General features: G+C 44.6%; 1 protein-coding gene across 1 annotated transcript in view; it reads left to right on the top strand.

Moving 5' to 3' along the window:
• The window catches only part of LOC122815150 (probable E3 ubiquitin-protein ligase HERC1), a 5886073-nt gene that overhangs the window by 526040 nt on the left and 5341780 nt on the right, over positions 1-18253 (top strand). The window contains exon 5 of the mRNA XM_044087407.1: positions 5679-5990. Within this exon, the coding sequence (XP_043943342.1) occupies positions 5679-5990 (312 nt within the window). The remainder of the gene's footprint in view (positions 1-5678; positions 5991-18253) is intronic.

The raw sequence follows: 18253 nt of genomic DNA, 5'->3' as shown, positions 1-18253 counted from the left end.
AATACCTCCTCACCACCCCCTGCAATACAAGGTATAGCCACTCTGTCACGAAAAGCCTCTGAAATATCTAAACCTGCAAAACATAGTCATCAGAGTTCAAGAATCACACACCACTCTATCCCATTATAACCCCAATATTGCTGTTTTAAGGGAAACCTGGTTAAAAGCACACACAACTGACAGCGAAATTATACCACCTGGTTACAACATTATTAGAGCAGGTGAAAAGAGGTGGAGGGGTAGCCATTTTATTTAAGAGCAGTCTCACACTTTTACTATGAAGCCTAAACATAGATAACCTCAAAAACATAGAAATCCCACATACTAAACTTCAAATTAACCAGAACAAATTCAAATCCATTATAGCTACTGGTGTCCCACCCAGAAGTAGTATTTACACTGTAGAGCACATCATCCAGTCTGTATTAAATTCCATAGCCCAAGAAACTATTATTATGGGTGACTTTAATATAGAATGGACAGCTTGTAATTCACATAACTGTAGCAATCACATCAACCTCTATGGCTTCATACAACTCATTGAAGCTCCCACACAGATAAATGAAAACCTCCAACCGTCAGTCTATACTGTATTGGACACTAACCAACAAATTTCAGAATTATCAGATTAGAGGCTGCTTGCCTGACGGCCTTAGTCACCATATGCCAACATATCTATTGAGAAAAAACATCAGTACTGGCAAGCTCACCACCTTCCACCAAATCCGCAGTAAGAAAACTTTAACCCCCAAGACCTAATCAATACCCTAAAAAAATGTAACCGGACTCTACTATAAAAACTGCCCCTTGATGCTGTAGTAGATTATTTCAACCACACCTTCCTCGAAATTCTAAACAAATTGGCCCCCAAGGTCAGTTTGTATTAAGGCCACATACACAACATGGTTAACTAACGACACCAGAATGCTCCTTAGGAAAAGAGACAAAGCATGAGAAAAATGGCTCACCTGTAAAACCCAAATCAACCGCATTGCATTCCAGCAAATTAGAAACAAGGCTAAACACCAAATCAACCTCGATAAACAGAACTTCTATTATAATCTGCAGCATAACCATGAGCATAACCCCCCAAAAGCTTGGAATGCCATAAATGCTATTCTCCAACCTGGACATTCCACTACCCCTTCCCCCAAATTACCACACTCTTCTACCACCATTTCAGAAGAATTCAGTAAATACTTCACTGAAAGTGTACTATCTCCAATTACAAGTAATTCCACAGAACCATGACTAGCCTCCAAACCTCTCATTATTAACTACAGCTCCTTCTCCTTTCAGCCTATTCCCACAGCTACCATTAAGAAACTACTCAAAAAACTCAAACCCTCTTCAACAGTAGCGGAGAAGTTACCAACCAAATATTTTAAATTAGCAGCTGATGCCATATCTTATCCAGTGACGATCCTTATTAACAGGTCCATAGCAGGACAACACATCCCAGCAATATGGAAAATCGCACACATTCCTTACACAAAGGTGGAAATTCCACATACCTGACCAACTACAGACTGATCGCCATTCTCTGTCCTCTATCTCAACTCCTCTAAATATGTATCCACCCCGACTGATTCATCATCTTACATTCAACAACATGTTTGCAACATGTCAGCATGATTTTAGGCCCCATCGTAGTACCACAGCTGCACTCCTCAGTTTCACCAATACCATCAACCAACTCAGAAACAATGTTAAAATAGTCTCTGCAGTCTTTCTAGATGTGTCCAAGGTCTTTGATACAGTCTCCCACCCCAAACTTATTAAATACACTCTCCAAACTGAACCTCAGCCCCTCTGTACTTTGCTGGTTCCAAAGCTATCTACAGGATTGCCAGCAATCTGTAAAATGGCATAATGTCCTATACCCCCTCTTCTCGTCACACTAGGAATGCCTCAAGGCTCAATTCTTGGGCAGCTACTCTTCACTGTTTTTGCAAGCAACCTTCATAGTGTTACTCCACTGGCTTCAGCTATCCAATATGCAGATGACACAATATTTATATGCTCCGCTAATAACCTGCACATGATATAACCCAAAAATCATTCTCAGATACCGAGATATGGCTCACTAACCATCATCACATACTCAACACCAATAAAACAAAACTCATGATCTTCCAACCCACAAGACCTGCTCCCCCAGCACCTTCTACATCACAGCTAGGAATAATGCTAAAATTAATGCCGATTCACAAACAAAACTACTAGGAGTAATAATAGGTAACAACCTAAGATTTGACCTACATATAGCACAAACCATTAAGAAGTTCACAAAAAATGGGTACTCTTTACAGAAATAAAAGGTATTAACTAGCACCTCTAGGGTTGCCAGTGCTAGAACCTATCTTCTGTCAACACTTCTGTATGCTTCCCCAATACTTACCAACCTTAAAAAGACAGATTGAAACTTGAAACATGCTACAATAAAATAGCTAAATTTGCAAATGATTGCCTATATCATACCCACCACTGTCACTCCTTAAAAAAAACTCCTGGTTAGAACTCCCACAACTTCTATCCTATAACCAGTTAACCTTGGCACTCAAACTAATATAGTAACCTTAAAAAAACCCTGCCCTTCTAAATATTCTCCAGCTCCATACCATAAATCAATCTTCGGTCAACAAATAAATCTCTACTACAAGGGTCCAAATCCACTAATACGGCAGGGGACTCCCTATTTTCTCATCATGTAGCAACAAGATGGAATTCACTACCTCACAGCATCGGAACCAACACAAATGTCAACCAATTCAAAAAAGATTTTTAAAAATTGTCATAATGATACCTGGCTTTGCTCCTGTACTACTCCAGGCTGGCTAGTTTTAATAGGTTCTGGTCATAATTTGTGTTCTTCCCTGACCAGCTCATAATCTGTGCTCTCCCTTATGTCTAGATAATCTCCAACCTCATCTTTTTCTATCCAATTTCCCCCATACAAACCCATCTTCGTCTTACTTTGAGAAACTACAATGTCTACACTACAGTAAGGAATTATATCAGGTGATTGTATAATACAAATGTCAGCTTAATAGCATATAATGTAATTTCTGATGTACTGTATGTCATACATTTTCATAGGATCATAGGAAGTTACTAGGCTATTGGCCCTGAGGTCCTTATAAACCTAGCCAAGAGTTTAGACTATGTTTAAACAAGTTAGCACCTAAAGCCCCTGTCCAGCAGGGACACAGGTGGAATCCCAGGGGTGTATTTTCTGTTTCCTATCCAGTTATCCAAGTTGCGCTTAAAAAGGGGTTATGAGGTACTCTGCTTGACATGGAGAGGGAGTCTATTCCAGAGATGGGGGAGTCTCTGGGACACGTATCTGTCCCGTCAAGTCCTATTGATGTCACAGACCAGGTTGAGGTTGCGGGTGCGGATTATTTGAATGGAGCTTGACATGAAGATATGCAGCAGTCCCATCAAGGTGGGGTCTGCGATTGCTTTGTATGCTAGACAGAGGTCACCTCTGAGGAGTCTGTATGAAACTGAGTAGAGGGGCAAGGCTTTTAGCCTGTCTATGTAGGGTAGATGTTTGAGGCCCTGGATTCTCCTGGTAAGAAACCTCTGTGGTCTCTCCAGCTGCTGCATGTGCTTTACGAGGTACATGCCAAAGGGGGCAGTGTAGTCAGTAATTGGCCTTATAAGGGAAGAATACAGGGATGTTATGACCTCCTTGTCCCTGGATAAGAAACCCTTTCTTATGAGATGTGACATGTGGAAAGCTTTACGTACAACGGAGGAAATATGGTGGTCAAAAGTTAGGTTGCTATCAACCAGGGTGCCCAAATTCCTCATGACTGATTGCGTGCTTAGGACTTTGTTATTAATGTGATGATATGTGGGGATGTTACTCTCCCCAAAGGGGATGATGATGCATTTTTTGGCATTCAGCTTGAGGCCATGTTTCTGGCACCAATCATTTGTTTGGATGAGACCCTCTTGGAGGATGTCCACATTATTTGGGGAATTGATGACTGCGCCCAGCTTGCAGTCATCTGCAAACCTAGACAGCCATAACCCCCTGGATTTGGCCTGCACCTCCGAGAAGTATATCCCGAATAACAGAGGCCCCAAGACCGATCCATGGGGTACTCCGCTCTTCACAGATCTACTGCTTGAGGTGGCTTCTCCTATTTTGATTAGGTGAGTTCTGTCACTGATCCAGTTTGCTATCCATCTAGTAACATGTGGATTGATGCCTAGCTGAGAGGTGTGCACTGTCTTCCCCTCCTCCATAGCTTTGGTGACTATCTCAAAGAAGTCAACCAGATTTAACAGACATGACCTCCCCTTGACAAAGCCAAACTGTGTGGGGTCAACTGTTTGGTGGTTGCCAATGTCCCTGTTAATGAAGTCCATGATAATCCATTCCATGGCTTTGCGGATCAGGCTAGTTAGGCTGATTGGTCTGTAATTTCCCAGATCGGTGGATACTCTATCTTTGTGTAAAAGGATGACAGTGGCTGTCTTCCACTCAGCTCGGACAAAGCCAGTCCTCAGTCTTTGGTTGAATAGGGTGCCTAATGGTGCTGTAAGGTCATGCCTAAGTTCATGTAGAATGCAGCCTGGGATGTTATTGGGTCCCATGGAGACTGTATTTTTTTGCCTTTGAGAGAGCAATGATGAACAGTTCCCTAGAGATAATGGGAGAGAGGCAGGTATGGGGATGTTCTGATTTACTGATTTGGGAGGGGAGGGCAGAGGGATGAAGTTTTTGCTGAATCTGTCAGCCAGCAGGTTGGCTATATCTACAGCATTTGTGTATTGGGTGTCCTTGACTCCCAGTTCTGAACAGATCTGGGTGCTTCCTTTGAGATTGCAGACATATGTGAAGAAGGCCTTATGATTGTCTTTAGTAGATGTGGCCAATTTGGACTCAAAGTTTGCTTTAGAGGATTTCACTAGTGCTCTTATTGCTTGTTCAGGCTAAGGAGAGATTGCTTCCAACTGGGCACCTGCTCCTTCTTGGAACTGGACAGCAATTTTTTCCTTTTGTTATATAGTTTATTTATGGCAGATGTCCACCAGACAGGTTTACTCTTCTTTGCGGAGGATGATTTTGTCCTGTTGGGTATTCCTTATTCCATCCATCTGTATAAATGCTCGTATAGTACTTTGGTGTAGATTTGGACATTGGTGCCAGTTCCTACGGGGGGGGGCTGAAGCTGTTTATACCATCCCTCAGGAGGTTGTAATCAGCTGTGGAGAAGTTTTTTTGTTTGACCCTAGCTAGAGAGAGGTCAAGGGAGACGGTGACTTTGAAAGTGACCACTTTATGATCAGGTCTTATCAGGGAAGATGATACTGTAGGGGTTGGTAGCTAGTCGCCTAGGATCAGTTTTGTATAATTTCTTGTATAACTTTTGTATAATTTCTTCTATGAGTTTTGTATAATCTATATGTGGAGCTTTTCTCCCTGAGACTCCTCTGAGAAGTGGATCTTATCCCAGTCTGACATTCCCAATAAATAAATGTAAAATCTTGTAAGTTACTGCCTAGTCTAGAGAACTACTCTTCTGACCTTATTGAATGTTGGAGCTAATGTACAGTGTTTTAATGCTACAGAAACTGGTATATTTGTGTTACTTGGCGAGGGAGGTTACTCTCATATTGACTGAGGTAATTATTAATGCTATTTTTTTCCTTTCTCATAGATTGAAGCTGGACAGTATTGCACTTTTTTGGTTTCTTCTGATGGATCTCTGAAAGCATGTGGCAAGGGGAGCTATGGAAGACTAGGATTAGGAGATTCCAATAACCAGACTACACCCAAGAAACTGTCCCTAGACCCTCCCCATTCCATCTGCAAGATTTCAACTTCCAGAGGCTCTGATGGTCACACACTAGCTGTAACTACTGAAGGTGAAGTTTTCAGTTGGGGAGATGGAGATTATGGGAAACTAGGACATGGAAGTACTGCAACACAGAAATATCCTAAACTGATACAAGGACCCTTAGTAGGAAAGGTAAAATGTGTGTTATGGTTTTATAGTAACATTTCTTTCATCTAGGTATGCTGCATGCACTCTGGCCCGAGTACAGACAGGAGTTTGAACTAATCCAGTCAGCAGTCATGCATCTCCTAAACCTTACCTGCTAAAACATTTTCTAGGAAAACTGATCTTAATTATAGATTTAGTTCTGCAGAAGTAGTTTCCCATTATAAGTGAAATATAGGATGTCACTGCCCTTCTGCAGTGCATAATTGTTGCAGATTCTGTTCTGATGGATTCAGATTTGCATGTTTGAAATACATTTTCTTCTTGCATTGAGGTTATATGCACTTCCTGTTGACCTACATCCTGATATCTTTCTAGATTGGCATATTCAGCCTTTGCACTATGCTAATCCTGATTCTTGTATTAATTGTGGTAAAGTTCACTTGTTTGTTGCTTGAAATGTTGAAACCTTGAATGAATTCCTGCATTTCCTGGATCTCCAAATAATGATCTCTGCTACAGCATGCTTAGTCTGCCAGTCAAGAAACATACCGGTTGTAGCACAGGTATACAAGGTTCTTCAGGCTGCGATGATGCACACACATTCATGTAGGTGTTGCCAATTTAATGAGCCAAGCTGACTCCCTTCACAAAGATGGACAAGCCAGAGTCAACCACTCACTCCTGTCGTCTTCTGCCTGGTCCCTCCATGCTGCTAGTTGAACACTGGTCATCTCTGATATAACTAATGCTTTATCTGTCTGTGCAACAGGAGTGGATTGTCCGAAAAATGTCTTAAGCAGGAAGCTGCACTGAACTTATCCATGTGTCTTTTGTCTCTTGGTTTATCTGAAAATTGTGGATGCTGACTATACATTGTTTCAGCTTTCTTTTTGTAGCTCCCTCCTGGGCAAGTCTTAAGAAACCTTCTAAGTCGCACTGAAGGGAACATACCAGACTTGCAGGAGCAATATAACCATTGGACCCACTAACTCCTTACATTTGGAATTGTGGCTGCCATGAACTTACAGACATGTTTATCCAACAGTGCTCTAATTTTGACTGCATAACATATGTTTGCTAAACAGGTTTGTGAGAGGGACACTTGGCCAGCTAACCAGGATGGGTACCCCAGTGCATGTGGACTTAGTGCTGCATTCTCTTTCTCCTTTCCTATATTTTTTGTTAAACAAGACACATAATCCACCACAGCAATCCACAGTACGCAGTGTATAACACATCAACGTTTCGTCAATCCTTCTTCAGAAAATACAAAAACACACATTACCCACAAATCTAGTGCTTAAATACACTTAATGAAATTCAAATCAGCCAATGGCTACTATAAATTAATTAACCACAAAATTCATTGTTGAAACACATTGAAGAGTGCAAATACAGGTTTTAAAAAAACTGATACATGTAATAATTATTACATAAAATTGTCTAAATGAAGAATGTAAGAATAAGAAATGGAAATAGTAAATGTATTATACACTGCGTACTGTGGATTGCTGTGGTGGATTATGTGTCTAGCCCAATAAACTGTTTGCACCTTCGTTGTTGAACTGGTGCCTTTCTTTTGTTTATCAGTACTTTCAGCACCTTCCATTGTGTTTGGTTATATTTTTTGTTGCCCAGCTGTCAAAAATAGTAAAGTAGAGCTAGTGGCTTGTTTAGTACCAACTGCTTAAAAATAAGCTGGTTTTCTGCCACACCTGAGCAGTACCATTAAGTTCTAGCCTTGTACATTCAGTGTTACATTTTTATGTAGCTCAGTACTGGTTTGCCAAGTGAGGTTTTTCCTTTTACCTCGAAATTATGTGGTTCTGCTCCTGCAGACCATTCTTAAGTAATGCTCACATAAAAAGAAACATTGATGCTGTAAATGTGGTTGTCTTTGGGAAGCATTAATATAACAAAAGGTTATAATATTTGTTTTTTCTCAACTGCATTGCTTCATGTTGTCCACATTTTTAGTCAACATTCCATAGAATTCCTGTGCAATACCAGAGCCAGTCTTCTTTGGAACATAAAGCAAAGCTTCTGGATGCTCCATTGGATAACCAGAAATTGTTTGATACTACTGTGACTGACCTTTTCAAAACCTTACAGGATCAAGGAAAGGTCATGAAAGACTTGAAGCAGATTTTTGTTTCACCTACTCCAAGGTTTCAGAGGAATTATCCTAGTAAGACTGCTTATTTTGCATAGACTGCCTAGACAGTGACTGTGGGAGGTAGAATTCACATAATGATACATGAAAAGTGTCTTTTTTTTGTTTGGGTGCTACACACGACCATATACAGTGTGAGAGTTGTCAGACATTTCTTTCTGAGGAAGTCTGCAGTTGTATGTCACCCATGTTTGTTTAGAAAAAACGGTATCTGAAGACTTTGGCTCAGGGTGCCATTGCTGAATCCACCCACCCTGATGTCCAGCCATCTCTTAAGAAAAAAGCCAAAAGGGCTCATACTAATCTTGTTGCTATCCAGCCTCCACTGACTGTCTCCATTGGGTTTGATGAAGAACTCGAGGACTGTCCAGTGCCATCTGCTCTCTCTGCCACAACTCATTTGGAGGCCAGCACGGAGCTATCTTCTTTCATGTCCACGAAAGCAGTGCATATGTCTGGTGCAGATGTAAAGTGGATACATGGCTGGTTATATCTTAGGGGCCTAGGGGAATTCCCCAAATATTAGTTAGAGAAAAGGTGCCTGATACCCTCATCGAAACAAGGTAGCAGTCTGAATTTCCTAGATTTGTTAAAGCAGATGTTCCTTTAAAACAGAAAAAAAGTAGTTTCTGTGACTAAGGATCTTTACAAATAGTGGTATGACTTTACTCAGGGCCTGCAGTTATGTCCCTGCTTCTGCTCCTTGGTCTTCTCACCCTTCTAAAAGGCATAGGAATTCTGATTCTTCTGATTATGAGTAGGATTCTGGTGAAGAGTCTTTGAAATATTCTTTCCAGATCCACTCTTATCTCATCTTGGGGTCTGATGAAGACTTGCTATCTCCTGATTCTCCTTTTAAAGAATTACCATTTGGGGATACAGTGGTCTGCATGATGTAGCACTTTTTAAGTAGGACTGTTTCTAGGTTTCTTGTGTTCAAAAGGGATGATATGAACTCTTGCAAATGGACTCGCCTAGAAATTCTGCAGTCTCTCCAATTTTAGATGCCCTTTTGGATACATTTTCTCTAGCTTATTGGGCTCCTGATTCTTAACCTCCAGTCCCTAAGAAGCTAGATATATTTTATAAAGTTCCTGAGAATCATATTATTTTTACAAAAGGCTTTCATTTGATCCTGCAGTTTCCATGTCCACAGATAAGCCATCTACACTGCTATTCTCTTCCAAGGTTGGCCATGCTATGGAGAGGTATGGGAATAAAGTTTATACTTTTGCTATGGTCTTTGAGGCCATTAATTATCAGACCCACATGACTAGATATCTTGTGGCTTCTGTCTCCTAACTTGGGGGATTTTGACCATTACACCTGAGTAACAGTGAGACATCTGCCCTTTCTCTTTTGAGTTCTGTCTCTCAGATGGCTCAAGATTTCATTAAATTATGCTGTTGATACTTGGCAGCTGCATCTGGCTCTGTCATGAGGAGATAATTGTGGTTGCTTCTTCAAACCTTACTTGAATTCATTATGGCTAAATTTTTAGATACCCCCTTAAACAATCGGAAAGAATCTCTGGTATTGCTTTTCAGGATAAGGGTTAGGTTATGCAGGACATGAAACAAATCTTTGTTTCTTCTGTGTCTAAATACCAGAGGAATTATCCATTTAAATCTTATTTTGTCAGTAAGCAGCTTAGATGTCCTGCTAGGAGCAAGAGGGTTCCCAAGCAAATTTTCCTAGACAAACCCTGTCCAAATTCTAGGAGCCAAAAACCTTTTTTTCCGGGCAAGTCTGCTTGTACCTGACATATGCAGCCTTCCTTCACCCTCAGACAGTTTCTTCTGTCCCTCGGGCTGACACTTTGTTTTGATCTTTGGCAACAGATAACCAGAGATGCCTGGGTACTCTCCATTATACAAAATGGTTACTGTATAGCTTGGACATCCATCCTTTCATTCTCTGACCTTCCTCAGCCTCTTCCTTGCCACCTCCTCATTTGCCTTTAGTTATTCAGGGTCTGATGGATCAGAGAACCATCCAGTCTGTCCCCATGTTTCAGCAGGGAACAGGTTTTTATTCTAGAATGTTTCTGGGTCCCAGGAAGGAGGGGTCATGGAGTTCTGTTCTAGACATATCTTTTTTTCTCAATGCCTTTCTCAAGGTCCATACTTTCAGGATGTTGTCTCTTCAGACATTATTCTCTTTGTTGATGCTCTAGCCTTTCTGGCATCTCTGGATTTGAAGGATATTTATATACATATTCCAATTCACCCTCTCTTAAGGAAGTATTTACAATTCTTTCTTCCTCTCATTATCAGTTCTCTGCTTTGTCTTTTAGTCTTTCTACAGCTCCAAGCATCTTTACCAAATGCCTGGCCCCTGTGATAGCCTTCTGCATACTTCAGGGAATTCTGATATTCATTTATTTGAATGATCTTATAATTCAAACCCCCTCTCAGCAGCTACTGCTTTAGAATTTACTATTCACTATGCTTCTGCACAGTGTGGAGTTCACCCTTAATCTCAAAAAGTTTGTATTGTCTCTCAGGACCAGGTGTTTTGGGGTTGCAGGATTCAGATCATTCTAATGCTGGCTGGTCTCTCACCTGCTAAGGTTCTTTCTTTGACAGCTTATTTTCCAGTCTGTTCTCCCTCTTCCAGTCCTTCCTTCAAGGGAAATTCTCAGAGCTCTGGGGTACATGGCATTCACCATTCCCATGGTTTCTTTTGCCAAACTCCACATGAGGAAATTCCAATGATATCTCAAGGCTGACTGGCTCCAGCACTGCCATCTTCCTAAGTATCTGGTCCGTTTCTTAAATTGTCTCAAGCTTGAGCTCAGCTGGTGGATTCACCAGATTTCCCCTGAATCCAGATCTGCCTTTCCAGATTCCACTTTCTTCTCAAGAGCTGTACACATATGTCTCTGACTATAGTTGGGGAGTGTTCTCCAACAATCTAAAGGTCCAGGTTCTTTGGTTCCAGCAACAACAGACAAACCATATCAACATCAAGGACATGAGAGAACTATTTTTTGCTCTCCAGGATTTTCACTCCCTTTGGGTTAAAGGTCCTCTAAAGTTTTTGCAGTCAATATCACATTGAAGTGTGGTGCATTAACAAGCAAGGAGGCACAGCATTTATTTATTTAGTTATTGACAAATATTTATTTATTTATTGGCAAATCTTATCTTCTTTGCAGGCTAGCACTTCAGGCTTGGGATTTTGCAGTCAGCCATCACTTGGTTCTTTATTTGGTCTACATTCCTTCAGTGTGCAATCTAATGACAGAAATGTTTTGAACAGGTTCAGGGCAAATCCTCACAAATAGATGCTTCATAAGGAGGTGTTTCCGGACATTATCCACCCATCAATGGGTAGAGTACTTCTCAGGCAGATCTTTTGCCTCACGTCTGAACAGACAGCCTTGCTAGTTCTGTTCCAGAGTGCTCAAGTCCTCTGGCTTGGAAGGGGATGTTTCTGTGTGCCTATCCCCAAAGTCTTCTACTACCAAAGTTCCTGTACATGACCATATGGGACACACCCAAAATCTTGCTGGTGACTCCCTTTAGACCTGAGCAACACTGGTTCCTCCTACTATTTCATCTGGACAAGGGCAGTGTTATCTCACAGGATGGGTCATCTCACACATGACAAGGGATGTCTCCTTCATCCTCACTTGTCCACCCTTCACTTGACACTTTAAGTGATAGGGTTTTGATTCCTTTCAGGCACCCGATGTTCATCGTGTTACCCTGCTGCAGTCATCACACTTGGGTTATCCTGCCGTCAGGCGGTCCCGCAGTCGGCCCGAATTCCAAAGTCTTGGTCCGGCGTCGGTTGCTGTCACTTCTTCCCTGACGTCAGTGCGCCAGGGGTATATAAGTGGCATCAGATGCCATTTTCTTCAGTCTTTCTTGCTGCGCGGTGCCCGAAGCAGAAGCAGTTCGCAAGTGCTGGTCGGCCGACACCTGAGATTTTCGTTTTGAATTTCAGACCGAAGTCTTCAATAAAGCTAAGTACCCCATTGGGGAACATTTTCTTGCCTCAGTCCGATGTCAGAAAAAGTTAACAATTGCATTTCTTGTGGGAAGCAAATACCTCATAAGGACTTCCACTTATCTTGTATTCCTTGCTTAGGCCCAGACCACGATGTCACAGGTTGTCGGTTTTGCGCTAGGTTTAATAAACGAACTATCAAATGCCGTTTTGACTTTGCACGGCATTACTTTGGTAGGAAATTTAATTATATCATGCCGTCGGAGCAGCCGACGACCGCCATTCATAAAAAACACAAGGATAAGGACAGGCAGCCTAGGAATAAGCCAGATCCCGAGGCCTCATCTGGGCCTGTCGCCGGTTCTCCGGTCTTCAGTGAGGCACCTACGCAGCCCCTGTCGACCGCAGAACTGGAACCCCAAACAGCTGCAGATTCCCAAGCGGAGTATACTAGGCCGACGCAGCCATCTACCGACACCGGAGCAGAACTAGACACCAGTGCAGTGGAAACACCTTCGGTTGCAGAAGGTGTCTTCAGACTGACTACACTCACCATTAAATCTTACGCTAAGCTTAAAACTCCTTTAAAACCCAAGAAGAAAACTGTACATCAGCCTACAGTTCAAGGCCCCATGCCTAAGAAACAGATGCTTAAGATGGCTGAAGATTTGATTACCCTTATCAGGGGTCCCCATCCCCCTCTTGATAAAAGACCAAGACAAGAGGAGGATTATGCATCCTTTGACCAAGTGTCTCTCTCCTCAGATTTCCACATTATGAAGATTCTGATGCTGAAGACTCTATTCCCTCAGCATCTCCCCCTGAAGACTACTCTTTTTGGGAAACTTTACATACTATGAGGGAACATTTCCACTGGGAAGGCCAGGAGTACTCAGAAAAGGCTCAGAGAGTTCCTTTTACTACCCCAGCACAGACCTCTGGCTATTCCTCCTGTTTTAGATATTGTGGATGATGTTTATTTGGAGTCTAGTTTAAATCCAGACTCTCTACCTCCTGCTCCAACCAAACCAGACAGATACTACAGAGTACCTGACTCACACAAATTCCTTTATAAAAGCCCTGTAGCTGACCCAGAAACAATTTCCAAGGATCCTAAGGGAGCAAAAGCTTCTATGGCTAAAAATCCTGTGCCCTCTGAAAGGGATTCCAGAGCCCTAGATAGATGGGGAAAGAAAGTATACACCTCAGCAACTCTGGCTATGGGAGCATTAAATTGCCACTTTCACATGTTGAAATATCAACAATTTCTAATGTCTCAGTTAAAACAAAAAATGAGCACATATTCTGAAGAGCCTGAGTTCAAGGAAATGCAGGATCTGTTGCATGCAGCTGAACAGGTGGGCAAACATACTTTACAATGCGGATTTGTTTCATTGGAAGCTTCCTGTAGAGCAGCTGAGGTGGAGTGAATGTCTCTACTCGGCCAGCCATAAACGCTCCTACGTCGCACCCATCTCTTGGCCCAGCCTTCGCTATACACAGTGGAAGGTCTCTTACAACTGCTTCCCACCAGGATCCATACCCCAACCAGCAAACTGGTCTTCTTTGTCAGCTTTGAGCAGCCTGCCAGCAAGCTGACAAATTTTCTGCTAAAATTTGATTTTACTGACACCATTTGTTTGAAAATTTGAAACTTGTTGTTTTTAGCTGCTTTTATTTTCTGAGTAAAGTTGTGTTGCCTTTGTGATTGAGATTCGGAGGAGTTAGAATTATGTTTGTTTTCTTGAGGGATTTACCCTTTCAGAGGGTTGGATTTTTTCCTAGTGTGTGCTTTCTATCAAATAGTACTGGATAAGTTTGGTGTGTCTATTTTTTTTCTGTGGATAATGTTAGTATGTTGATTAGTTTCAAACCTATTCATTCCTTATGATTAAAATGTTGTCCACAAACTGACCCAATGTTATGTGTTGTTGCCATCATTTTCTTCACCTCCGTGACTCCTTGAGAGGAAACCATGCTTTTTCTCCAGGAATCCCTGCCCCTAGAGGAAAAATCTTTTTATCTAGAAAGGAAAAGCGAGGAAAAAATAAGTTGGAAGTGCCCTTTCTTCTTCTTCTCCTTCGAGGAAAAAAAAAATCTTTCTTCTCTCAACTTCGTCGGGACCCGGCCGTCTAACGTCAAAGGCAGGCTTCCGCGTCGGCTCCACACGGCAGGTTCGGACGCCGGCTCGGCGTCGGAGCCACGGGGCCTGGAAGCTCCTCTGCTCGGGTCGAGGCTCGGCTCCAGCGCCCCGCTCTTCGGCTTCTCCGACTAGTCTCGATGTCCCTCCCGCTCAGTGCTCATGATTGCGGGAGCCGGCGAAGCTGAAGGCGGCCGCTCGGTGCCGGGTATGATCTCCTCCCCCGCCCGATTCATTCTAGAAACTATCTTGAGGCTCGGCCGAGTTTTTCTGAGCCGGACGGAGCTTTCGGAGTTTCGGACCAGTCGGGCCTCTCTTTCGGTTATCGAGGTCAGTGGTCTCGATGTAGTGGGGGGATGTCCACAGCTTTTCCAGTCTCCGGTCTTTCGAAAGCTGCTCTCTCTCCAGCCTCCAGCTGGTGCAGCCCCAGTCAGTCTATCGCTTCCCCTCAACAACTCACGGCCTGTTTCGGTGATGGGTTCTTCGGTGCCGGTTTGTGGGTCGGTTCCGTGGTCGACTTTCCGCCCTTGGGTCCGGTCAGGGGTCGCTTCCGACCTCCTCCTCATCCTGCCAAGGGGCGGGACCCGGGACCTGACTGCCCCTCCCGGTCGCGCTTGGCAGGAGTCAGGGTCCCTGCTATTGCGCTTGTGGGTTCTATCTTGGCCCCCAGGGTCCCCCATCCTTAGGTCCTCAAGTCGCCCTTCCTGTCCCTGAGTCCTCAAGAGAACCTGGAACAGCGAGGCCTTGGGCCTTCTCTCAGCCCAAACCTGTTCCTGGTGTTCCTCCTCTCCTGAGGGACTCAGCCTCCAGGCTCCTGGGTGTCTCCCTACGCCCTAATAGATTCTACGCCCCTTTTCTCGGGCGGTTTCTTATCCGGACTCAAGGCCTCCCGCCTTGAGGAGGTGGCATCTGCTTCCCCCTGGTTCCTTTTATTCCGTTTTGCTAAGGAAGGGAGTTGGTGGCTGTGTAGACCGCATGGGCGGTGGCAGAGGCACCCTTCAGCCGCCCATCTTCCAGCGTAAGTCCATCCTCTCCATGGATCACTTTCTGAAAGGAGCATAGGGAAATGCGCGTGCCCAGCATTAAACTTCAAAAGGTCTGCCCTGCTGGCGCATTTCCTAACTGAGAGGTACTGGAGCTACCCTGGACCCGTTATCCTCCGGTCCACAGCTCTCCCGCACGCCCCAGCGCGTCAACTCCCAGTTGGCTACCCTGTCCCGGTTATCCAACTTTTGGAGACATGCCTGGTCGTATACATGCGGCCTTCGAGCGCAGGGCAAGCGGCGGGCACGGGTGTTGACAGAAGTTGCTCTAGCCCTGTGAGCCTGTGTGTCCCTTCAGGGAGGCCTTGCGAAGGTCCTCTGCCCTGACCCGAGATAACTGGACCTTGAAGACTTCACAGAGTCCCATCTTGTTCCTTTCCAGGAACAGGAGGTAAGACTTTAACTGTTAATCCCAGGAATTTCCCTCAAGCCTTCAGTTCCAAGAGAGAGAGAGAGGAGAGAGGCGCTGGTTCCGTAAGGCAGAGGAAGGGGGCTCGTTCCCATAGGCGCCAGCCACCCCCAGAGGACCAGGAGGGGAACTTTTCTTTCAAGAGAAGGCGTCCCCAGCGGCGGAGGCTCCACAGCCGCCTGGAGACCTTGAGCCCCTTTCGATGGGTCTCCTCCGTCCAGCCTCCAATGAGTCGGGCCCGGCTAGTGCCCGACCTAGTCCAGCTCAGAGCCGTGTTCGAAGTCCCCCTTCGGGGAATATATCACTCCGAAACCATCACTCCCTCGAACCTGAGCCCTAGGTATCCACCCGCCCTCTCTCAACCCTCCCCAGTTCAAACCCTCCCAGACGGATCAGGGAGTTACTCACCTGTCTGTCATCACCACCAGGCACAAGAGGACTTATCCAGATTCCCCACCAGAGACCAGGCGCCCCAGACTTGATCAAGTCAAATTCAGGAATAAAGAAAAGACCACCAACGAGGCTCATTGGAGAAGCCATTTTGGACTTGTACATCCAAAAAAAAGGTCCAAAACATTGTGGTCACTCCATTGTCCTCAATACATCATGATGTTTGTCATGCCCAGATAGATGATACGCTCATAGCACTATTAGCTTGAGCTTCCAGCACAGGCGTTAAGTCATCAATGAGCTGGCAGTGTTTCTGTGGTCACATTCCAGCCCCATTGCACTGCCTCCACCAGCCAGGCAGTGACCCAGGCCCCTGAGACTGCTAGGCATTTGGTGTAAAACTCTACTTGACCAGGATACAGGTCACCTCCCCTCTGCTCTACTCCCTCTGGCTCCTTAGCAGCTCCAGCCATCAAAATCTCCTCCATCCACATACTCCCATTGCAGAAAACTTGCAAAAGCCGTATTGCTGCCATTACAGCATTCCGTTGTATTGCCATCAAGGGCATATTGCAGATTGGTTGAAGTCAGAAATAGAAGGAAATCTGAGTCTCAGGTTTTCCGCTACTTGCTGTGTAACATTGCAGTCCACGCCTGGGCTCTAGTCCTCAGGCGCCGCTGTTCCATTCCAGTGTCTCCCACAAAGCCCCTTGACAAGCCTGTCTTGCACATTCCCGTCTCTGACGGGTCTGCTCATGGCTTACCTCAGTGGCTCCTCTCCAGTCCAGTGGTGACCGCCAGTTTTGATCACCGTTTTGATCTCACAGACCCTTCAAACCCTTCTTCTACCGTTGGTGACTTCCAACCTCCCTTAGGGGTGTCCGCCCCCCTATCCTCTGGGGGACCGGGTTGGGAGCATGGGCTGGGACAGTAGGGGGGGGCATCGTTATCTGGTTCGGTCAGAGGCTCCTCCTCCGGCGACATCAATCCAATGGAATAAGGGCTTAATAATGTTGCAAGTACTGTCACTGTACCTCCCACGATCACCACGACAGTTATCCAGTCGACAACCATTGTCCAGTTCACTGACTTGGTCTAGCAAGAGGGGGAACAAGCAGGACAAGGAGTGCCTTTGCAGAGGCCATGAAAGTATGGGATTGGGCTACCGTTACCAAAGCGTTTTCACATGGCAACACCAGTGTGATGAGATAGCCACAGATGGCAGAGCAGCATGAGCTGGACTCTCCTCTCAACGAGAACGGAATGGGAGCGACACCACAGTAGATTAACACAGATTTTCTCCACGGGGAGCTCCATGCTTCAACCTTCCACTCCCTCCCCCAAATCTAGTTCTTCTCATCTCTCTTCTCCCAGTTCCCAGTCTAACCTACAGATGCAAGGATGCTCTGGGTCGGCCTGCGGCCTTCCCACCCTCGCCCTTTTCTCCTTCCGATTCTCTCGGCGGAAATCTCGAAGGGTGCAAGCACTTCTATTCGCCCTTTGGCCAAGTCTGTAAGTCCTCGTTGGTTCCTTTTTATTGTTCTGAAGGTTGATGCAGGTCCCTGGTTCCTGGACCAAGGGCCCACAGGACGGACCTCTTGGTCCATCAGTCCTCGTCAATCCATTCTTAGCCATTATCCCTTGCAGCTCCCAAATTAATTGCTCCCATTTCACCATACCCAGGAGCCATTCTTTCGAGTGCCCCCCTCGCCATATTTTGTCCTAAAGATGTATAGCAGTAAATGGAAGAGATGAAGAGGTTTGCTATTTGAGTTTGGAAGATGGGCTTAACCCCGCCTCCTAGACCTATGACAGCCTCGGTGTTTTTTTTGTTGAAGTTTTGCTTCCTGTTGGTTGTTCGTTGTTCGGTATTAACCATCAATTTAATTTTATCGAGAGCATAGAACCACCTTTGAGGAGCACAGAATTGGCTTTTTAAAGCAACAAAAAGCTTGGCCAGCTTATTTGGCCCCTTGGCCCCCATCCCCCCCTACCGCGACCACATGAAAGGGACATAGGCTGGTTCCCTGTGCTGACCTTTCCTTCTTTAGCAACCTGTGACTTAAATTTTTTTCTTTCTTGGTTCTAGTCCAAGCTACATCAGCTATTAGAGCTCAGAGCTTCAAGCCTCGAGCTATCCATCACCACCAACCACCTGGTATGGCATGAGATAGA

This window comes from Protopterus annectens, chromosome 1.part1 (assembly GCF_019279795.1).
Source record: "Protopterus annectens isolate FY-2018-M chromosome 1.part1, PAN1.0, whole genome shotgun sequence".
Lineage (NCBI taxonomy): Eukaryota > Metazoa > Chordata > Ceratodontiformes > Protopteridae > Protopterus > Protopterus annectens.
Note: the sequence above shows the minus strand (reverse complement) of the source record. Positions and strands in the feature narration are given on the sequence as shown.